At 39.3% G+C, this 24,990-nt stretch overlaps 1 protein-coding gene across 4 annotated transcripts in view; it reads right to left on the reverse strand.

Annotated features, from left to right (window-relative positions):
- The window catches only part of TMEM232 (transmembrane protein 232), a 435,959-nt gene that overhangs the window by 239,696 nt on the left and 171,273 nt on the right, over positions 1-24,990 (reverse strand). For all 4 annotated transcript variants that reach the window (XM_077290225.1, XM_077290199.1, XM_077290207.1 and 1 more), the window contains 2 exons: positions 14,630-14,843; positions 741-916 (listed from right to left, as the gene is read on the reverse strand). In XM_077290225.1, coding sequence (XP_077146340.1) covers positions 741-916; positions 14,630-14,843 — 390 coding nt within the window. The remainder of the gene's footprint in view (positions 1-740; positions 917-14,629; positions 14,844-24,990) is intronic.

Here is a 24,990-nt window from a genome sequence, read left to right on the forward strand (position 1 = left end):
TGTATAGGAAAAAAATATTATAGAAACATGAGGGAGAAACTATGACATATCTTCTATCATAGTTTCTATCCATTATCCTGTAAGCTGTATGGAGGTCAACCCCTGTTTGCATGTTACCTCCTTAGCATAGGGCTTTGGCATAGGACTTTGGCAATATGCTAAAAAGGTAATTTGCTAGTCGGGCTTGGCCTCCGTACAGGTTCCTGGATAATGTATAACAAATTTAAAGAGGACCTGGTTTCAAGTCAAAATTGGCCAGGTATTGCTCTTTTGTTATTCCAGGCACTCCTCAAAATATGCAGTCTTTTTTGTTTTGTTTGGTTTTCGATATATGACTTCAGAGATATGGACCTTTTTTATTTAGTGCTTCTTTTTATGGTCTTTACCTAGCGGGCATTGCTCACATGGTAATAATGCAAAGCAGCCTGAAGATACACCCCCAAAGATTTTTGTGAGCCTCAACTCCTTGGAGAAGACCAGAAAAATAGCACCAAATAAAAAAAACGCCCATAACTTTAGAACCATATAGTGGATCAAAAAAAAAATCAAACAAAAAAAGTAGAATACTCAATGGAGCAGAGGGAATAATTAGCAGCAATAAATGCGCACTTTTAGCCTGGTAACAGGTAATTTTTAAGCTCCTCTTTTCATTTCACTTCCACAGAGACTACATTATTTTAGTGCAGACATTTTCACATTTGTCCACATCATCTATTGGTGCATTTTTGTTCTATACAAACCTCTGCGACTTTCTCAGCATCTAGGACTCGACTGTCATTTTGTCCATTTTTCCATGTGTCCAGTGCTGTAAATATTGCATTTCTTAGACCATCTCTACTGTCATCCCACTGGAGTTCATGACATATTATAACCAGGTTGTAAACTGTGCAGTAATGGATAATCCATTTTAATTTTTCTGTATAAAAAAGCACATTGGGACAATCAACTCAAAATATAAATACACCATAAAAGAAATTACCTGATTCACTGCTTAGTGCAGTGTGAATGGATCATAGGCTGCAGCATGATTCCCAAACAGGAAGATACAGGGAGGCAGTACTGTCTGTGCCTGTTTTATTTACAGTGAGAGACTAGAAGGTGGCGTTATGCAAGAAGATTTACTGCTTCCTCTAGCAAGGTGTCTGCTAAAATATAGCACATTGTTGAGGGTCAGCTTGTTCTACAATGACATACTGTACATATGAGTATACACTCACTGGCCACTTTATTAGGTACACCATGCTAGTAACGGGTTGGACCCCCTTTTGCCTTCAGAACTGCCTCAATTCTTCGTGGCATAGATTCAACAAGGTGCTGGAAGCATTCCTCAGAGATTTTGGTCCATATTGACATGATGGCATCACACAGTTGCCGCAGATTTGTCGGCTGCACATCCCAAAGATGCTCCATACAAGGCAGGATGGATCCATGCTTTCATGTTGTTTACGCCAAATTCTGACCCTACCATCCGAATGTCGCAGCAGAAATCGAGACTCATCAGACCAAGCAACGTTTTTCCAATCTTCTACTGTCCAATTTCGATGAGCTTGTACAAATTGTAGCCTCAGTTTCCTGTTCTTAGCTGAAAGGAGTGGTACCCGGTGTGGTCTTCTGCTGCTGTAGCCCATCTGCCTCAAAGTTCGACGCACTGTGCGTTCAGAGATGCTCTTAGGCCTACCTTGGTTGTAACGGGTGGCGATTCACTGTTGCCGTTCTATCAGCTCGAACCAGTCTGCCCATTCTCCTCTGACCTCTGGCATCAACAAGGCATTTCCGCCCACAGAACTGCCGCTCACTGGATTTTTTTTCTTTTTCGGACCATTCTCTGTAAACCCTAGAGATGGTTGTGCGTGAAAATCCCAGTAGATCAGCAGTTTCTGAAATACTCAGACCAGCCCTTCTGGCACCAACAACCATGCCACGTTCAAAGGCACTCAAATCACCTTTCTTCCCAATACTGATGCTCGGTTTGAACTGCAGGAGATTGTCTTGACCATGTCTACATGCCTAAATGCACTGAGTTGCCGCCATGTGATTGGCTGATTAGAAATTAAGTGTTAACAAGAAGTTGGACAGGTGTACCTAATAAAGTGGCCGGTGAGTGTATATGCCGCTAACACTGTGTATTATAAAGTGGGTTGTGTATTGATATAGAAGTTGCCAACATAATGGCAGTCATTCTACGATAATAGCATATCCTAGCAATATACTAGTATTTCACACAATGGAAATAACCCTTTATCGAAAAAGTAAGCTCCACCATCAAATGGCATCTTAACTCCTGGTCATACCTATGGGATAAAATAAGACTGGCTAGGAGTAGAAGGGACCATAATGCCCAGATGACAGGTGATCAGATGATTACAGCTCCTGAGATGGCACAATGATCTATACATTGTAGAAAGCAGCTCTATGCAATGTGTAGTGTCCAATCTTCACATTGAAGTGAATGCAATCTGAGCTGCACTACCGAAGAATCACCACTGTACAGTGTGTGGAACAGTGCAGGTGCTGGAGGGATGTGATCAGTGGAGGTGTTGGTGGGAGTGTCGGGCATCAGACTCCCACCGATCCAATTTTAATGACCTACCATAAGCATAGGTCACCATTATCTAAGTCATGGGCAACCCGTTTAAATTATGCAAAGATATTAATGGTGATCGATCATATAGAGAAAAAATTTGCTTGAGTTTTTTAAGTGTTGGGATAAAGTCCCATGATGAGCTTTCTTTTTCCTTTTGACGGTGCGCATTTTTGCTGTATCAAAAATGCAATTCAAAACCCTAACCATGGCATACAAAGCCATTCACAACCTGTCTCCTCCACACATCTGTGACTTCATCTCACGTCACGGTACTTTCCTGCATGCAACCTCCGATCCTCACAAGATCTCCTTCTCTACTCCCCTCTTACCTCCTCTTCCCACGATCGCATACAAGCTTTCTCCCGCGCATCCCCCCTACTCCAGAACTCTCTACCAAAACATATCAGACTGTCACCTACCACGGAAACCTTCAATAAGAACCTGAAGACCTACCTCTTCCGACAAGCCTACAACCTGCAGTAACCACCGATCGACCAAACCGCTGCACGACCAGCTCTACCCTCCCCAACTGTATTCTCACCCATCCCTTGTAGATTGTGAGCCCTCGAGGGCAGGGTCCTCTCTCCTCCTGTACCAGATGTGACTTATATTGTTTAAGATTACTGTACTTGTTATTATTATGTATACCCCTACTCACATGTAAAGTGCCATGGAATAAATGGCGCTATAATAATAAATAATAATAATCAACTTACATTTATATAAACCTCATGGCCACTGTCTCAGCGTAAACTGACCGGCGGTGCTTGTTTCTAATCTGCAGCATGTAAATTTTTCTTGCGGGTTCACTGAATGTTCTGTGCAGATTTTTCACACAGACTTGTATTAGATGTGGAAAATCAGCAGAAAAAAAACCTATACATGTGTTTTTAGAGCATTTCCGAGGCAGAAACGCATCAAACCGCATGTAATCCCTAACTAAATATATCAATAAAGTATTGTCAAAGCCAAATACCAGGAAGTATCAAACAGAAAGCAGCTTTATTTAAAACATGACACACCAAAAAGAGACAGAAAATGCAGCGTCAAAAATAAAACAAGTTAAAAAAAGCAATGAAAAAACGCAAGTAACCTAATTTAAATAATAAAGCTCAACGTGGGAACGCAGTAGTATTCCCATATAACCATGGTACATTTAATACTTTTTTTCACAAATGATTGCTCTTGTTTCACTTTGGAAAAAAAGGCACCAATAATCTAAAAACATTTGCATAAATAATGTCATTGCTATATTATTCACCTCCATATAATTTATATACCATATAGTATGATATGTGAAGACCAATACATTTTGAATTTTATCATATAAAATTGAATCAGCATCTATTGCCTTGCACAATTATAGTTTGCCAGCTCCAATGCAATATCAGAGCAGTATATTGTGCATGTTCAGGATGCTGGGGGCTATGGAAGCTGAATATTTTCTCATATATGTCAGAATATTTCAATAACAAACCTCTTCTATTATTTATATATCAAAAATAAAAATATGCATTTTATACTATACTATGGGACGTGTGATGCTAAGTCCAACACTGATCCAACATTAATGCCTGAAATATTCATACAAATGAAATTTCCTTGGTAGAGATTTCTATTTCAAGAAGCTAAACAAATAAATTAGAAAAATAATACTTCAGACCTGCAGCAAGGAGATATCAGTTGGATACATATGACCAGTACTCCGATAGGTAATGTTTACTTACTGTTTATTTTATGATGGTGGCTGATTTTTTGCGGTTTTCTTTTAGAGAACAGCTAAAAGTGACTGCACATAAGTTCAATTGTCTAAACCAGAACCCTACTGTGCATCACACAAGCCCTAGGAGAAGGCAGAATTGTATGGTACATCAATTCTTCTCAAGAAAAATACATTTTCTAGTTCGCTAAAAGAATTGAAGCACTAAAAGTGATGGCCACAAACCCAAACAGTTATGTACAAATTTTAGTCTAACTATGGGCCAGAATGAAGAGCCATTCTATAGTAGTGACTTCAGTATTGGAAGAACAGATCAAATATATGGATACCATGAAAACATTTCCCCACCGGCGGACAAAAGAGGGCCCATGTAGTGTTCTTGAACAGGGGCCCTTTTTTGTCCGCCGGTGGGGAAATGAAATATTTAAAAATAATTATTTAAAAATAATATAAAGAGGGCCCCTGTGCAAGAACACTACATGGGCCCTTTGCAGGCATAATTGCTCATCATAATGCATAATTCCACCTTTTATAAAGGTGGAAATGCTCCCCCTTATCCCTTGGACTCCTGAGCAGCTACATAGTTCGCACCAATGATGTCTGCAATGTGCATTTCCCAGTATGCAGTGAAAATTGCTTCTCCTGGAGAAATCAGCTGTTTTTGGGAGAGGGACATGTGTTTTCTGTGGCACCCAGCTGATCAACCCATTTTGAAGGGGTTGTCTGTTCTACTTTCAAGTTGACCTTGTTTAGCATATTTTACAGATGGTGCATTGTTTAGAATATTCCACATATAACCCAATATAATATAGCAGCATGTTGTTAATTGTATCTTTCATTGTTTTGTTTTATATTTAAAGCATGAATAACTACAGCTACTAAATCCTTTATGGTATTAAAAAGTTTACCGAGAGAAATAACTGCATTTGGTGGAAATATGCCAGATAGCGTTGGGGACCTTTTAGTGAGGAAAACACACACAAGCCGGTGGGGGTGTTGTATGGAGCAGACTCAGAAGCTGAGCCCAAACCTTTCTTGGCAAATGATGGCTGTGTTATCATCTGCCCAATGCTATTAACTTCTTAAATTTCACTGTCAATTTCTGTCAATGGCATTAGCAGTGTGAGTCAAGAGGCTGCACTGTTTCACTTGCCACCCTTCCAAACACATTGCATTTATGGGGCCCTGATGCCTTTCCATGGCAGCTAGTTGTCTGCTGAAAACTATCATACCTGCCATTACATGCTGAGATGAAACTAATGCTTTGGGGGAGCATTTTAGGAGACTGTGATTTTTACCATATACTGGAATATACAGGGGTTGGACAAAATAATGGAAACATCAACAAAAGTTAGTTTAATATGGTGTAGGTCCACCTTTTGTGGCGATTACAGCCTCAATTCTCCGAGGTATGGATTTATACATGGTGTGAATTGTTTCTTAAGGAATTTTAGCCCATTCTGCAGTTAAAACACCCTCCAGTTCTTTGACCGACGATGGCGGCGGAAATCGACGTCTAACTTGAATCTCTAAAATCGACCATAAATGCTCAATAATGTTGAGGTCTGGGAATTGTGGGGGCCAGATGAGATGCTCAACTTCATTAGAATGTTCCTTGTGCCATGCTTTAACGATTCTAGCTGTATGAATTGGTGCATTATCATCCTGAAAGATGGCGTTCCCCTCCAGGAACAGTACTTGAATCATTGGATGCAGTTGGTCGTCCAAAATGCCTAAATAATCTCGGCTGTTAATTCTTCCATGAAGGGATATCATTGGCCCAGCGGATCTCCACGAAATAGCACCCCAGATCATCACAGAACCTCTGCCATGTTTTACGGTTGGGAGAAGGCAGTGTGGATAGAATGCTTCTTTCGGCTGTCTCCAAACGTACACTCGGCCGGAGGTCAGAAATAGGGTAAATGATGATCCGTCTGAGAATATCACATGATTCCACTGCTCGAGGGACCAATTCTGGAGGTTTCTACACCACTCTAAATGCTTGGAAACATTTGTCATTGAGAGCAGCGGTTTTCTAATTGCAGCTCTTCCATGGAATCCAGATTTGTGCAGCTGCCGACAAACAGTTTTTGTGGAAACTGGGTTCTGTAGGTGTTCATTGAGCTCAGCAGTGATTTTTGGAGCCGTCGTCTTGCGATCCTCTCTCACAATTCGCTTTAGAGTCTGACGGTCTCTCTCAGTCGACTTTGACTTTCGACCGGACCTGTGCTTTGCTGCGGCTGTTTTTCCTTCTCTTTGAAACGCAGTCATTTCTTTGGAGACAGTACCTCTTGACACACCAAGCATTCGGGCACTTTCTGTTACACTAGCGCTTGCCATACGAGCACCAACAATTTGGCCTTTTTGAAAATCTGAGAAGTCTGCCATTGGTATCAGGTTCTCATCAATGTTCTTACAATTTCGCAAACCAAACAGTTAATTTACATACACATATCACATAACACAAATAATCAATTACAAAACATTACCATATGTCACGGTTTGTATATTTATAACATGTTCAAAGATTATGATGCCAAAACGTTAGGTGTTTCCATGATTTTGTCCAACCCCTGTAGCTTTGATAACAAAAAATTGATCTCCTTTTTCCAGCTCTCCAATCAGAATTGTGAACAGTTAACAAGCTTAATCAAATAAAAAAGGAAAAGTTAAAGATGATACATTTCCTTTGTATTTTACGCAAAAAAAATATATATTGTCATTGTTTTCACTCTAAATATTGCAAAAAGGAAAACAGGCCAATGCAACAGTTTGGGCACCCTTGGAGATCTGTGTGCTCAGTAACTTTGACCAATGTTTCAGACCTTAATTAGCCTTTTAGGGTTGTGACTTGTTCACTATCGTCATTAGAAAAGGCCAGGTCACGCAAATTTCCCAGCTTTATAAAAACCCAGCCTGCTCTAACTTTGTGCTAAAAAACAGCACATAAATGTTCTTCAAAGCAGCTGCCAAGCACTATGAAAATGAAAATGGCGGAGGCTTACAAAGCAGGAGAAGGCGACAAGAAGATAGCAAAGCATTTTCAAGTTGCCCTTTCTTCAGTTCTAAATGTAATTAAGAAATGGCAGTTAACAGGAACAGTGGAGGTCAAGATAAGGTCTGGAAGACCACGAATATTTTCAGGGACAGTTGCTTGTAGGATTGCTACAGAGGCAAATCAGAACCCCTGGTTGACTGCAAAGGACCTTCAGAAAGATTTAGCAGACTCCAGAGTTTTGGTACCTTGTTCTACTGTTCAGAGACAGCTGAACAAATATGCCTTCATTGAAGAGTCATCAGAAGAAAATCTCTCCTGCGTCCTCACCATAAAATTCAGTGTCAGATATTTGCAAGAGAACATCTAAATAAGCCTGATACATTTTGGAAACAAGTCCTGTGGACCGATGAGGTTAAAATAGCACTCTTTGGCCACAATAACGTATGTGTGGAGAAAATAGGACACAGAATTTGAGGAAAGAAACATCTCACCAATCTTTAAGCAAGTGGAGGGATCAATCATGCTTTGGGGTTGTGTTGCAGCCAATGGCATGGGGAACATTTCTCGAGTAAAGGAAAGAATGGAATAAATGAAATTTCAACAAATTGTTGATGCAAACATAACACCATTTGTAAAAAAAAAAGCTGAAGATGAAAAGAGTATGGCTTCTACAAATGGATAATGATTCTAAACACAAGTCAAAAGGTTTTACAATGGCCCTCACAGGTCCCCTGATCTGAACATCATTGAAAATCTGTGGTTAGGCCTCAAAACAGCAGTGCATTAAAGAAAACCCAGGAATCTCACAGAATGGGAAGAATTTTTCAAGGAAAAATGGATGAAAATCCCTCAAACAAGAATTAAAAGACTTGGCTGGTTACAAAAAGCATTTACAAGCTGTGATACTTTCAAAAGCTACTAAGTGCTAAGCATATTTAAATTACCTAACAAAAGACAATGAGTGTAAGTGCCATAAAATATAATTTTTAATCAGATATATATCTTTAAAATAGCATAAAATTAAAATGAAGTACCAGTTCCTCACGCTTCCTGAGGAACTTACACTATGAAATGTGCGTTGGGGCAGCAGGACAACCTCCACTACATCAAGCCTGCACATGAAGTCTTTAACTTTAAACTTAATTCCATTATGTATGCAAGATTGCAGCACCTTATGCTTAATACACTTTAGCAAGAATACTTTGTCCTATATACTGTATGTGCAAATGTATAGACACATATGCAGTTCCATTGCAGGGTAGTATTGAGTAGGAGATCCTGTTTTTTGAGCATTGCAGCCTCTTGTACTTCATTTTAATTTTATGCTATTTTAAAGATATATATCTAATACAAAATTTATTTTATGGCACTTACAATCATTTTGTTTTTCTTTTGTTAGGTAATTTAAATATCGTTAAAATTGAGTTTTGCGCACTTGCATTTTCAAATACTTAAGGGTGTTTTTAGGTACTAACCATGCAGAGTTGGCAAACTTTTGCTTTGGCCCATTTTCCTTTTTGTAATTTTTAAAATGTAAAAGATGAAAATATATGTATTTATTTGCTTAGAATACAAAGCAAATTTGTCATCTTTAATTTTAGGCCTTTTAGAGATCATTTAATCTCTAACTTGCTTAACTATTCACAATAACAATAATTTTGAACAGGGGTGCCCAAACTTTTACATGCCACTGTATGTATTATATATAATCATATGCGATATTGGCAGGACCATAAAAGTCTGATCTACTAAGACAGAAAATAATTAACAAAATTGTTAAAATAAGTATAGAAAATAAAAAACACTAGCAATTGAGTTTTTCAAAACAAGTTCTTAAAATAATGAAATAAGGAGTGATCAAAATGTTATATCTAGTTCTAAATGGCATCAATAAAAATCTCTACTTACCGCACAAAAAAACAAGCCCATAAGCTGAAAATTAAAATCAGTGGTCTGATAAAAAAACAAATCTGTAGATAAAATACGCATATGCATTTTTAGTGCATTTTCACAGTAGGAAAGTAATAAAAACACCTGTAATCCACACATGACTTTATCAGTAAAGCTTTATGAAAGTTTAGTAAAAGAAAGTATCCAAACCAAAGCAATTTTATTTAAAACATAAGATATCAAACCCCAGAACATAATAAGGAGAATCAAATTTGTGGAGAATAACTTCTCTGTGAATTGAATTTCCCAGGAAATGTTGCCTTATCCGCTCATCTCTATTGACCACACTTATCACCCATCTTTCTCAAACAAGGTTTTAACCGTGAGCTATGCTTGGTTTCCTTCCACTTCCCCAATTCAGATGAGGCCTGACTTAGAACATATAGAGGTGAAAAACAAGTAATCAAAACCATCCATATAAAAGGTAATACTTGACGTGGTTGGATGGCTTTTGCACTTTTTAATCAAAAAAATGTTAACCAATGACCTTACGTTTTTAACATTTGTAGCAAGATTGGAATACATGTAATCATTTATTGCAAGTGTACTGACACATATTTAGCCGTTTCCTATTTAGCTGTTTCCTATTGAAGGATTTTCTAGTTTATTTCCTATTTTCCTAATTTTAACCTTTTGAGGTTCTGCCGGTGAAAACGTGTAGTATAATATATTCTAGATTTTTGTTTTTATTCTCCTGCCTTTTTAAGTAAAGAGTTTTGATGTAAAGTATTGTGATGATAACAAACATATCCTATAAAACACAACAAAAGAGTTAAATTCTATATTTAAGTTAGTGTGAAATGATGCATAGAATTTAATATATTCTATTCATCTCCTAGCAGAACAATACATTTCATTTTAATATTGCAAAAAAATGTAGAATTTATTGTCCTAATATCCTTCTTATTTGTTTTCTTTAATTGCTTTAACTCTATGATCATTATTTGTTCATGCGAATAGTTCCGGTTCTATTAAAATGTTGTATCTTGTTGTGTAATGGAAATAGCTTAAAGGATCACTACAAACTATTCCAAAATGTCTAGAAGGCTTATAGAAAAAGGGAAAACATCATAGTCTACCGGAACAGTTAGCAAATCTCCCCGGGGACACGCTGAAGGGTCCCAAAAACTCCCAGTAGGATCCTCGTGGTTTCCAAATGAACATTCAGTGGGCAGAAAACATGGTATGGATGATGCATGGTATGAACAGAGGCATGGATACAAAAATAAAATCCTGTTGCTACTCAAAGACATCCGAGACAAGCACCACCAACAATTAACATAGGCTTAAAGAGCATGTCTCCACAATTTAAAGGGAATTTGTCACCAGGTTTTTGAAGCCTAATCTGAGAGCAGCATAATACGCAGACAGGCCCTGAATCCAGCAATGTGTCACTTACTGATCTGCTTAGTGTAGTTTTATAAAATTATTGTTTTATCGGCAGGAAATCATCATTAGAGGACTAGTAACCCAGATGTCATGTAGTCCTCCACATTCATGAGCTCTGTATAACCCCGCCCCCACCACTGATTGGCAGCTTTCTGCATAGTCTATATATGGGCACAAAGCTGCCAATCAGTGGTCTGCACTACTCCCTAGCCTTCCTGTTTTCTGCTTGCCAAGCGGTGGGGCACTCCTGATAATGGTATCCACAGCGTGGTACAGAACTCAGCATTCAGACAGCTGGCAGATCCGCAGCAGACAAAAGAGTTTTTAACATAAAATGCATCAACCAGCATAGCAAAAACTTTGTGACACATTCCCTACTTTGTGCCTCCACATTTCAGTTCAAAGATGGAATTTTATTTTACTACTGAAAATGAGTCATGGTAAAATGATGCAGCTTGTATCAGCCTAGTTGGGAGACTGTTGAGATCTCTATTCCTTCACTACATCTCTGCACTAAACAGCTACTGTATGTTGTGTTTTCCTGCTTCTTTTATGCAAATTAATAGCTTCTTTCTACAGTACCAGTAAAGGATATGAGATTTCAGGAATCTCATGCACAAGCTTGATTTTATTTTCCTGAGTGAATTGGAAAACTGCTGTGTTTATCAAACTGTCAATTCTTTCAGAATATTCGCAGCATTTTTTCATCCATAGAAAGCAATGAGTAAGTGTAAAGAAAAAAGCAGCAAAAACTTTACCATCAGTTTTTCCACCATTTTTAGTGAAAAAAACTCAGATACAGCAGGACGTGAAACCCATAATGTCTTGGTATTCTTACGTGAGCATACTACAGAAAACCTTTTGTTTCTGCTGAATCCAAAAACAATTTTATTAAATTATTGATAATTAAATTAGTGCTATATGTTAAAGTAATTACCCCTTCACAGGCTATAAACATCGGCCCCCAGCCGTCGGCTTTCCCTCTGCTGGTTACAAAACTTGGGCAGAAACCATATTTTTCTAAAACATCTTTTATTAATTAAATACATGTACAGTAAGCTGCACACACGCAGTACTAATTGTATTTGTCACTGACTTCTATATATCTACCTATTATATTTGTATTTATTGTATGTAATCCAACTCTTCTATCCTGTTGGCTCCTGCTGTGATTTTACGCTACCGCAGCTGCTGAATTGCCTGCTTTTCTTCTATCTATTAATCTATGTAATATAAATACATATATATATATATATATATATGGGTGTGTCACTGACATCTATATATATGTGTTTATATATATATATATATATATATATATATATATATATATATATATATACAGTGCCTTGCGAAAGTATTCGGCCCCCTGGAACTTTTCAATCATTTCCCACATATCATGCTTCAAACATAAAGATACCAAATGTAAATTTTTGCTGAAGAATCAACAACAAGTGGAACACAATTGTGAATTTGAATGAAATTTAATGGTTATTTTAAATTTTTGTGGAAATTCAAAAACTGAAAAGTGGGGCTTGCAAAATTATTCGGCCCCTTTAACTTAATACTTTGTTGCACCACCTTTTGCTGCAATTACAGCTGCAAGTCGCTTGGGGTATGTCTCCATCAGTTTTGTACATCCAGAGACTGAAATTCTTGCCCATTCTTCCTTGGCAAACAGCTCGAGCTCAGTGAGGTTTGATGGAGATCGTTTGTGAAGAGCAGTTTTCAGCTCTTTCCACAGATTCTCGATTGGATTGAGATCGGGACTTTGACTTGGCCATTCTAACATCTGGATACGTTTATTTGTGAACCATTCCACTGTAGATTTTGCTTTATGTTTGTTATCATTGTCTTGTTGGAAGACAAATCTCCGTCCCAGTCTCAGGTCTTTTGCAGACTCCAACAGGTTTTCTTCAAGAATGGTCCTGTATTTGGCTCCATCCATCTTCCCATCAATTTTAACCATCTTCCCTGTCCCTGCTGAAGAAAAGCAGGCCCAAACCATGATGCTGCCACCACCATGTTTGACAGTGGCGATGGTGTGTTCAGGGTGATGAGCTTTGTTGCCTTTACGCCAAACATATCGTTTGGCATTGTTGCCAAAAAGTTCGATTTTGGTTTCATCTGACCAGAGCACCTTCTTCCACATGTTTGGTGTGTCTCCCAGGTGACTTGTTGTGAACTTTAAACAACACCTTTTATGGATATCTTTGAGAAATGGCTTTCTTCTTGCCACTCTTCCATAAAGGCCAGATTTGTGCAGTGTACGACTGATTGTTGTCCTATGGATAGACTGTCCCACCTCAGCTGTAGATCTCTGCAGTTCATCCAGAGTGATCATGGGCCTCTTGGCTGCATCTCTGTTCAGTCTTCTCCTTGTTTGAGATGAAAGTTTAGAGGGACGGCCGGGTCTTGGTAGATTTGCAGTGGTATGATACTCCTTCCATTTCAATATGATCGCTTGCACAGTGCTCCTTGGGACGTTTAAAGTTTTGAAAATCATTTTGTATCCAAATCCGGCTTTAAACTTCTCTACAACAGTGTCATGGACCTGCCTGCTGTGTTCCTTGGTCTTCATGATGCTCTCTGTGCTTCAAACAGAACTCTGAGACTATCACAGAGCAGGTGCATTTATACGGAGACTTGATTACACACAGGTGGATTATATTTATCATCATTAGGCATTTAGGACAACATTGGATCATTCAGAGATCCACAATGAACTTCTAGAGTGAGTTTGCTGCGCTGAAAGTAAAGGGGACGAATAATATTGCACGTCCCACTGATCAGTTTTTGAATTTCCACAAAAATTTTAAATAACCAATAAATTTCGTTTAACTTCACAATTGTGTTCCACTTGCTGTTGATTCTTTACCAAAAATTTACATTTGGTATCTTTATGTTTGAAGCATGATATGTGGGAAAAGGTTGAAAAGTTCCAGGGGGCCGAATACTTTTGCAAGGCACTGTATATATATAGCTCTGGCAAAAATTAAGAGACCACTGCAAAATGTTCAGTTTGTCTGATTTGTGTCTTTGTAGGTATATTTTTGAATAAAATGTAAATTGTTCATTTATTCTATAAACTTCTGACAACATGTCTCTGAATTTCCAAGCAATATTTTTTTTTTCTGAAAAGGAGAAATGGTCTAAATTAAAAAAAAAAAAAAAACATTGCTTTCAGACCTCAATTAATGCAAAGAAAACAAGTTTATAATCATTTAGAAACAACAATACTAATGTTTTAACTCAGGAAGAGTTCAGAAATCAATATTTTGTGGAATAACCATGATTTTTAATCACAGCTTTCATGCGTCTTGGCATGCTTTCCACCAGACTTTCACACTTCTTCTTTAATTTAGGCAGTTCTTTGTTTGATGGCTTGTGACTATCCATCAACCTCTTGATTACATTCCAGAGGTTTTCAATGGGGTTCAGGTCTGGAGATTGGGCTGCCCATGAGAGGGTTTTGATGTGGTGGTCTCTTAACTTTTGCCAGAGCTGTATGTATTATATTTGTATATATCTATTCTATCTATTCCACCCAGCATATGAGCTTTTCAAATGCGACCCGTGAGTAAAATTCGGACAGCACTTGCATGGTCTAAGTGCTGTGTGATTTTTTTTTCTCGCACCCATTGACTTCTATTGCGGGATGCAATACGATTTCTGATTACAATCGCAGCATGCTGTGACTTTTTACCAGTCCGATCATGATCCAATCCGAGCTGGAAAAAAAACAACAGATGAACACACAATCATAGAATAACATTGGTACTAATTCAATCCAATTTTTTAGCGGACTGCATTCGTCCGATTTCATTGCAAGTGGGAATGAGCCCTAATTCATGAATCAGGAGCCTCTGACTCCAGCACATAACCTCATAAAGACATGCGTGAACAACACCAGTCTTGATAAATTGGTGCCGTTTGTTAAAAAATAAAAGGCCTTACTAATTGGACCTAAAGAACTGAATTTACTTACTGGAATCTGGTTTATTTGGAGGATTAAAATGCAATAAACCATTTAAACAGGCTTCGGTAATTTCCAAATTCCATGTGTTTTCACTCTGAAATCCAATAAATGCATGTTTTTGTATCTCAGATGTAGTTCCATGCAAGCAAATATCCGCTAGCACAACAGCATAAACATAAACAATTTCGAGAGGCCATGAAGAAGACGTACTTAGTGTTGAGGGCTGTAAAAAGAAGCAAAAAAAGACACATCTGTAAGCCATTGCAATACTGATTTTACTTAAAAAAAATATATGAATTTTATTTAAAAAAAAAGTATTGCTTAGGTGTTGTAAAGCTCTATAGTAAGGATTATGTCACCGATATATTATTCAAGACAAAGCCACATGCAACATTTACATCTGTTAGCCAGCTTAAGTACATGTGGGGATTCCCTAGCAACCAGGCAACCCCCACATGTACTTATGCTGGCTATCAGATGTAAATCATTCAGCTGTGGCAAGAAAAACTAAAACTCCGAGCACTAAAAAATACTCGGAGGACCCCCGAGCATGCTTGAGAAATCTCGAGTAACGAGTATATTCACTCATCACTATTAATAATGGCCCCATAAGATGCTCCATAGAATAATATGCTGCATATGCTGCTGCTGCATAAAGGTTGATAGCCCCATAAGATGCTCCATAGAATAACATGCCCCATATGCTGCTCCATAAAGGTTGATGTCCCTATAAGATGCTCCATAGACTAATTTGCCGCATATGCTACTCCATAAAGGTTGATGGCCCCATAAGATGTTCCATAGAATATCATGGCCCATACAGCCAGAGGACGTAGAAGACAGAGCCCGGTGGTGGAAAGGTGACAGGTGAATATTGCATGGCTCACCCTCCCCTGTCATATTCACCTCCTTCCGGCGTAGTCTCTGCACTTCCCTGCTTCTCCAATGGTCTCCGGCGAGGGCCAGCAGCTTGTTTCTGTGTTCAGCGGTCACATGGTACCACTCATTAAAGTAATGAATATGCACTCCATGCCTATTGGAGTGGAGACGCGTCCATATTCATTACTTTAATGAGTGGTACCACGTGACAGCTGAACACAGGAACAGCTGCAGGCACCGGAGACCATCTGAGAAGCAGGGATGTGCAGAGATCGCGCCGTGAGGAGGTGAGTATGATGTGACAGCCTATCATTAGCTTTCAGGACAGCAATTATTATTATATTTTAGCCCTGGTGGCCGCGGACCACTCTTATGGCGTTTTGCAATGGTGTGGGCTATCTGATCTAAAAATAACTTACTGTCTCACTGACATGTTTTGCTATTGCTGGCTTCTTCAGGGAATGAGGCTGCAAAAGAAGCCAGCAACATGCTGGGGGGACAGGAAGTTGTTTTTAGATCAGATAGTCCACACCATTGCAAAACTCCATAAGAGTGGTCCGTGGCCACCAAGGCTAAAATATAATAATTGCTGTCCTGAAAGTTAATAATAGGTTTCACATGAGGAAGTACTAAAAATATGTGCCCACAAAGGCTAATAGCCAGTGAAATGAATTACTATAACTCACATAAATGGAAGAACTGAACAATACCTACCCTTATGTGAGACCATCTATCATTAATAGAGCTACACACTAACAGGGAAATACTTCCCAATATCTACCACTGTAGTTATAGCCCCTAGCAGTTTACAATCACACTGCTTGAGGAGGTATTACGCTGATGTATACCAGCAATACATCAAATCAGATAAAACTGAAGAAACAAGGGTGCACCAGGCTGTAAACAACATGTTAAATATGAAAATAGGGTGCAATGCCTAGTCCAATAGTAAATAGAATACCAAAGCGAAGAAAAAGGATTGGACTACAAAAGGCATCCACAACCATAAAGTATGAAAGAATATAGAAAACCTTTATTCAACACCACAACAATTACAATAAAAACATTTAAAATCAGTGCATATACAACACCCCCACATATATATAACTATACAGAAAATTCAATATATACTAGATTATAAAGACATGCTCCACTGAATCAGTGATTAAACTTCACACCACCTGACAGTCCTATACAAAAAACCTGGCTATATAAGATTGATGTATTGAGCCTAATAGTAAGCTAGAAACACCAAAAAGGTAGTATAATGCTGCCTATATTAGAATCCTCAATTGCCATTAGCATCGAGGGGAAAGAGCCTACATATAAAAATACCTGCAGTGCTGACTTATCTGGTACTGCTATATATATTGCAGGCCAAGGTAGCCATAATTACCTAAATCAGGACTGGAGTACGCCGTGGCCACGAGGTAGTTGGGATAAAGAAAATCGGGTGGATGCGCATGTGGATAGAAATCCTAAAAATAGACCGGGGGTGTATATAAGCGCAAAGCCCCACGCGTATCGCCGCCGCAGCGGCTTCGTCTGATTTAGGTAATTATGGCTACCTTGGCCTGCAATATATATAGCAGTACCAGATAAGTCAGCACTGCAGGTATTTTTATATGTAGGCTCTTTCCCCTCGATGCTAATGGCAATTGAGGATTCTAATATAGGCAGCATTATACTACCTTTTTGGTGTTTCTAGCTTACTATTAGGCTCAATACATCAATCTTATATAGCCAGGTTTTTTGTATAGGACTGTCAGGTGGTACGAAGTTTAATCACTGATTCAGTGGAGCATGTCTTTATAATCTAGTATATATTGAATTTTCTGTATAGTTATATATATGTGGGGGTGTTGTATATGCACTGATTTTAAATGTTTTTGTTGTAATTGTTGTGGTGTTGAATAAAGGTTTTCTATATTCTTTCATACTTTATGGTTGTGCGTGCCTTTTTTAGTCCAATCCTTTTTCTTCGCTTTGATACATCAAATCAGGACATCAATAACTATTGTGGACTCTGTATTATTAATGAGCACAATTTTTTCATTATTAGTAGAATAATCATTAAAAGTTATATTTTATTGTCTAAGGATCTTTAGTTAGGGTCTATTTGCCATTCAACAATTTGGTAATTATTGTATTAGACCCTACGCTGATTCCGGTCAGTGAGCATATTGACACCACGGATATGTCACATAACCTTTCACTATTGGGCATGAAGAAAAAATAACTATATTTTTACAACAAAAATGTTATTTTAGCCCCATTACATTACTTAACACACGCACAATTACCATTTTATGCATATCACTTCAGCATTATAATATTCACACAATGACTACGATAAATAGTCTTATGTTAGAAGACATATGCTTCAAATGTTAAAAATATATCACTTTTATTTGAAAATACATATTTTAAAATGTAGTATTAACCCCTTAAGCCCCAAGGGTGGTTTGCACGTTAATGACAGGGCCAATTTTTACAATTCTGACCACTGTCCCTTTATGAGGTTATAAATCTGGAACGCTTCAACGGATCCTGATGATTCTGACAGTTTTTTCGTGACATATTGTACTTCACGATAGTGGTAAAATTTCTTCGATAAGACTTGCGTTTATTTGTGAAAAAAACAGAAATTTGCCGAAAATTTCAAAAATTTCACAATTTTCCAACTTTGAATTTTTATGCCCTTAAATCACAGAGACATGTCACACAAAATACTTAATAAGTAACATTTTCCACATGTCTACTTTACATCAGCACAATTTTGGAACCAAATTTTTTTTTTGTTAGGGAGTTATAAGGGTTAAAATTTGACCAGCAATTTCTCATTTTTACAACACCATCTTTATTTAGGGACCACATCTCATTTGAAGTCATTTTGAAGGGTCTATATGATAGAAAATAACCAAGTGTGACACCATTCTAAAAACTGCACTCCTCAAGGTGCTTAAAACCACATTCAAGAAGTTTATTAACCCTTCAGGTGTTTTACATGAATTTTTGGAATGTTTAAATAAAAATGAACATTTAACTTTTTTTCACACAAAATTTACTTCAGCTCCAATTTGTTTTATTTTACCAAGGGTAACAGGAGAAATTGGACCCTAAAAGTTGTTGTACAATTTGTATGAGTACTCCAATACCCAATATGTGGGGGTAAATCACTGTTTAGGCGCATGGCAGAGCTCGGAAGGGAAGGAGCGCTATTTGACTTTTCAATGCAAATTTGACTGGAATTGAGATGGGATGCCATGTTGCGTTTGGAGAGCCCCTGATGTGCAAAGCATTGAAACCCCCCCACAAGTGACACCATTTTGGAAAGTAGAACCCCTAAGGAACTTATCTAGATGTGTGGTGAGCATTTTGACACACCAAGTGCTTCACAGAAGTTTATAATGCAGAGCCGTAAAAATAAAAAATCATATTTTTTCACACAAATTATCTTTTTGCCTCCAATTTTTTATTTTCCCAAGGGTAAGAGAAGAAATTGGACCCCAAAAGTTGTTGTGCAATTTGTCTTGAGTATGCTGATACACCATATGTAGGGGTAAACCACTGTTTGGGCGCATGGCAGAGCTCAGAAGGGAAGGAGCGCCGTTTGACTTTTCAATGCAAAATTGACAGAAATTGAGATGGGGACACCATGTTGCGTTTGGAGAGCCACTGATGTGCCTAAACTTTGAAACTCCCCACCAAGTGACACCATTTTGGAAAGTAGACCCCCTAAGGAACTTATCTAGATGTGTGTTGAGCACTTTGACCCACCAAGTGCTTCACAGAAGTTTATAATGCAAAGCCGTAAAAATAAAAAATCATATTTTTTCACAAAAATGATCTTTTTGCCCCCAATATTTTATTTTCCCAAGGGTAAGTGAAGAAATTGGACCCCAAAAGTTGTTGTGCAATTTGTCCTGAGTACGCTGATAACTGATAAGTGGGTGTAAACTTCTGTTTGGGCGCATGGCAGAGCTTGGAAGGGAAGGAGCGCCGTTTGACTTTTCAATGCAAAATTGACAGGAATTGAGATGGGATGCCATGATGCATTTGGAGAGCCACTGATGTGCCTAAAGATTGAAACCCCCACAAGTGACACCATTTTGGAACGTAGACCCCCTAAGGAACTTATCTAGATGTGTGGTGAGCACTTTGACCCACCAAGTGCTTCACAGAAGTTTATAATGCAGAGCCGTAAAAATAAAAAATCATATTTTTTCACAAAAATGATCTTTTGCCCAAATTTTTTATTTTCCCAAGGGTAAGAGAAGAAATTGGACCCCAAAAGTTGTTGTGCAATTTGTCCTGAGTATGCTGATACCCCATATGTGGGGGTAAACCACTGTTTGGGCGTACGGCAGAGCTCGGAAGGGAAGGAGCACAGTTTTACTTTTTCAACTCAGAATTGGATGGAATTGAGATCGGACGTCATGCTGCGTTTGCAGAGCCCCTGATGTGCCTAAACATTGAAACACCCCAAAAGTGACACAATTTTGGAAAGTAAACCCCCTAAGGAACTTGTCTAGATTTGTTGTGAGAGCTTTGAACCCCCAAGTGTTTCACTACAGTTTACAACGCAGAGCCATGAAAATAAAAACTATTTTTTTCCCACAAAAATTATTTTTTAGCCCCCAGTTTTGTATTTTCCCAAGGGTAACAGGAGAAATTGGACCACAAAAGTTGTTGTCCAATTTGTCCTGAGTACGCTGATACCCCATATGTGGGGAGAACCACCATTTGGGCGCATGGCAGAGCTCGGAAGGGAAGGAGCACCATTTGGAATACAAACTTAGATGGATTGATCTGCAGGCATCATGTTGCATTTGCAGAGCCCCTGATGTAACTAAACAGTAGAAACCCCCCACAAGTGACCCCATATCGGAAACTAGACCCCCAAGGAACTTATCTAGATGTGTTGTGAGAACTTTGAACCCCCAAGTGTTTCACTACAGTTTATAACGCAGAGCCGTGAAAATAAAAAATAAGTTTTTTTCTCACAAAAATGTTTTTTTAGCCCCCACATTTTTATTTTCCCAAGAGTAACAAGAGAAATTGGACCCCAAAAGTTGTTGTCCAATTTGTCCTGAGTACGCTGATACCCCATATGTTGGGGTAAACCCCTGTTTGGGCGCACGGCAGAGCTCGGAAGGGAAGGAGCACAGTTTTACTTTTTCAACTCAGAATTGGATGGAATTGAGATCGGACGTCATGCTGCGTTTGCAGAGCCCCTGATGTGCCTAAACATTGAAACACCCCAAAAGTGACACAATTTTGGAAAGTAAACCCCCTAAGGAACTTATCTAGATTTGTTGTGAGAGCTTTGAACCCCCAAGTGTTTCACTACAGTTTACAACGCAGAGCCATGAAAATAAAAACTATTTTTTTCCCACAAAAATTATTTTTTAGCCCCCAGTTTTGTATTTTCCCAAGGGTAACAGGAGAAATTGGACCACAAAAGTTGTTGTCCAATTTGTCCTGAGTATGCTGATACCCCATATGTGGGGAGAACCACCATTTGGGCGCATGGCAGAGCTCGGAAGGGAAGGAGCACCATTTGGAATACAAACTTAGATGGATTGATCTGCAGGCATCATGTTGCATTTGCAGAGCCCCTGATGTAACTAAACAGTAGAAACCCCTCACAAGTGACCCCATATCGGAAACTAGACCCCCAAGGAACTTATCTAGATGTGTTGTGAGAACTTTGAACCCCCAAGTGTTTCACTACAGTTTATAACGCAGAGCCGTGAAAATAAAAAATAAGTTTTTTTCTCACAAAAATGTTTTTTTAGCCCCCACATTTTTATTTTCCCAAGAGTAACAAGAGAAATTGGACCCCAAAAGTTGTTGTCCAATTTGTCCTGAGTACGCTGATACCCCATATGTTGGGGTAAACCCCTGTTTGGGCGCACGGGAGATATCGGAAGGGTAGGAGCACTGTTTTACTTTTTCAACGCAGAATTGGCTGCAATTGAGATCGGATGCCATGTCGAGTTTGGAGAGCCCCTGATGTGCCTAAACAGTGGAAACCCCCAATTCTAACTGAAACCCTAACACTAGCCCCAACCCTAACCCAAGCCCCAACCCTAACCCTAGCCCCAACCCTAACCCTAGCCCCAACCCTAACCCAAGCCCCAACCCTAACCCAAGCCCCAACCCTAGCCCTAACCCTAGCCCTAACCCTAACCATAGCCCTAATCCTAACCTTAACCCTACCCCTAGCCCTAACCCTAGCCCTAATCATAGGCCTAGCCCTAGCCCTAATCCTAGCCCTAGACCTAACCCTAACGGGAAAATGGAAATAAATACATTTTTTAAATTGTATTATTTTTCCCTAACTAAGGGGGTGATGAAGGGGGGTTTGATTTACTATTTATAGCGGTTTTTTAGTGGATTTTTATGATTGACAGCCGTCACACACTAAAAGAAGCTTTTTATTGCAAAAAATAGTTTTTGCTTCTCCACATTTTGAGAGCTATAATTTTTCCATATTTTGGTCCACAGAGTCACATGAGGTCTTGTTTTTTGCGGGACGAGTTGACGTTTTTATTGGTAACATTTTCGGGCACGTGACATTTTTTGATCGCTTTTTATTCTGATTTCTGTGAGGCAGAATGACCAAAAACCGCTATTCATGAATTTCTTTTTGGGGGGGGGGCTTTTATATCGTTCCACGTTTGGTAAAATTGATAAAGCAGCTTTATTCTTCGGGTCAATACGATTACAGTTTTTTATGTTTTGGCGCTTTCATACGATAACTATTTTATAGAACAAATAATTATTTTTGCATCGCTTTATTCTGAGGACTATAACTTTTTATTTTTTTGCTGATGATGCTGTATTGCGGCTCCTTTTTTGCGGGACAAGATGACGTTTTCAGTGGTACCATGGTTATTTATATCCGTCTGTTTGATCGCGTGTTATTCCACTTTTTGTTTGGCAGTATTATAATAAAGAGTTGTTTTTTACCTCTTTTTTTTTTTTTACCGTGTTCACTCAAGGGGTTAACTAGCGGGACAGTTTTATAGGTGGGGTCGTTACGGCGTGGCGGTACTAAATATGTGTACTTTTATTGTTTTTTTTATTATTTAGATAAAGAAATGTATTTATGGGAACAATATGTATATATTTTTTCTTTATTTAGGATTTTTTTTGTTTTTTTACACATGTGAATATTTTTTTTTTTACTTTATAACATTGCCCAGGGGGGACATCATGTTATAGGGTCAGATCGCTGATCTGACACTTTGCAGAGCACTGTGTCAGGTCAGCGATCTGACATGCAGGGCTGCAGGCTTACCAGCGCTTGCTCTGAGCAGGCGCTGGTAAGCCACCTCCCTGCAGAACCCGGATGTAGCCCCGCAGCCATTTTGGATCTGGGTCCTGCAGGGAGGAGACGCTCGGTACAAGGTGAGTATATCGCCTTGTACCAAGGGTCTCAGGGAAGCCCGCAGGGAGCCCCCTCCCTGCGCGATGCTTCCCTGTACCGCCAAAACAGAACGCTGCGATCATGTTTGATCGCAGTGTGCCAGGGGTTAATGTGCCGGGGCGGTCTGTGACCACTCCTGGCACATAGTGCCGGATGTCAGCTGCGATAGTCAGCTGACACCGCTCCGCGATCGGATGCGCTCCCCCCGTGAGCGCGGCCGATTGCATATGATGTATTATCCCATCACTGGGAATTAAGTCCCAGGTCACCTCGACTCGACGGGATAGTATGTCATATAGGATTAAGGGGTTAAAAATAAGCAGTGAACACCCAGATTAAGCATGCAGAAATCATGAAGAAATACTGTATACATCCAGGTGCTTCTCACAAAATTAGAATATCATCAAAAAGTTAATTTATTTCAGTTATATGATATAAAAAGTGAAGCTCATATATTATATAGAGTCATTAAAAACAGAGTGATCTATTTCAAGTGTTTATTTCTGTTAAGGTTGATGATTATGGCTTACAGCCAATGAAAACCCAAAAGTAATTTTCACTAAATTAGAATACTTTATAGCACCAGCTTGAAAAATGATTTTAAAATCCGAATTACAAAAAAAAAAATCCAAAATATTGGCCTACTGTAATGTGTGTTCAATAAATGCACTCAATACTTGGTTGAGGCTCCTTTTGCATCAATTACTGTATCAATGCGACGTGGCATGGAGGCGATCAGCCAGTGGCACAGCTGAGGTGTTATGGAAGCCCAGGTTGCTTTGATAGCAGCTTTCAGCATTGTTGGGTCTGTTGTCTCTCTTCTTCCTCTTGACAATATCCCGTAGCTTCTCTATGGGGTTAAGGTCAGGCGAGTTTGCTGGCCAATTAAGTACAGTGATACTGCTGCTTTTAAACCAGGTATTGGTTCTTTTGGCAGTGTGGACAGGTGTCAAGTCCTGCTGGATAATGAAATTTCCATCTCCAAAAAACTTGTCAGCAAAGGGAAGCATGAAGTGCTCTATAATTTCCTGGTAGACGGCTGCACTGACTTTGGTCTAGAGAAAACACAGTGGACCTACACCAGCAGATGACATGGCTCCCCAAACAATCACTGATTGTGGAAACTTCACACTAGACCTCAAGCAGCTTGGATTGTGTGCCCATGATTTTATATTGTGACATGAGGAAATGAGTAAAAATGGCACCAAAATGTGTCATACAATTTCTGCTGAACATGGCAATACCCCATATGTAGCTGTACTGTACTGCTTAGCTACATGGCGAGACTCAGGCGGGTCTCATATATTGACTCATGGAGAGCAAATTATCATTGAATAGTTTGCTGACTCCATCCATATAAAGAGCCCCCTAAGTGCCAGAGGAGTAGAACCCCCTTCAAGTTAACCCATTTTGGAAATTATACCCCTATGGGAATTTGAGTTCTCCATAGAACTTTGAGCAAGAAACTGCCATCTCCTATCTTAGCATTTGGAAATCTGTATTTACTTAAAGGGAACCTGTCACCCCCAAAATGGAAGTTGAGCTAAGCCCACCGGCATCAGGGGCTTATCTACAGCATTCTGGAATGCTTTAGATAGGCCCTTGATGTATCCTGAAAGATGAGAAAAAGAGGTTAGATTATACCCACCCAGGGGCGGTCCCGCTACGGTCCGGTCTGATGGGCGTCATGGTCCGGTCCGGGGCCTCCCATCTTCATCTACTGCAGTGCGCAGGCGGCGGGTCTCTCTGACCTTTCCCGATGCCTGCGCACTACAGTACTTTGCTCTGCCCTCAACAGGGCAGACAAAGTACGCCTGCGCCGGAGCCGCAGCGTGAAGACAAGAAGAGGACATCATCCTATGAAGAAGAGAGGTCCCGGACCGTGACGCCCATCGGATCGTACCGCCTGCCCAGGTGAATATAATCTAACCTCTTTTTCTCATCTTTCAGGATACATCGGGGGCTTATCTACAGCATTACAGAATGCTGTAGATAAGCCCCTGGTGCCAGTGGGCTTAGCTCACCTTCGATTTTGGGGGTGACAGGTTCCCTT

The sequence above is a fragment of the Ranitomeya variabilis genome, chromosome 1, assembly GCF_051348905.1.
Source record: "Ranitomeya variabilis isolate aRanVar5 chromosome 1, aRanVar5.hap1, whole genome shotgun sequence".
Classification (NCBI taxonomy): Eukaryota; Metazoa; Chordata; class Amphibia; order Anura; family Dendrobatidae; genus Ranitomeya; species Ranitomeya variabilis.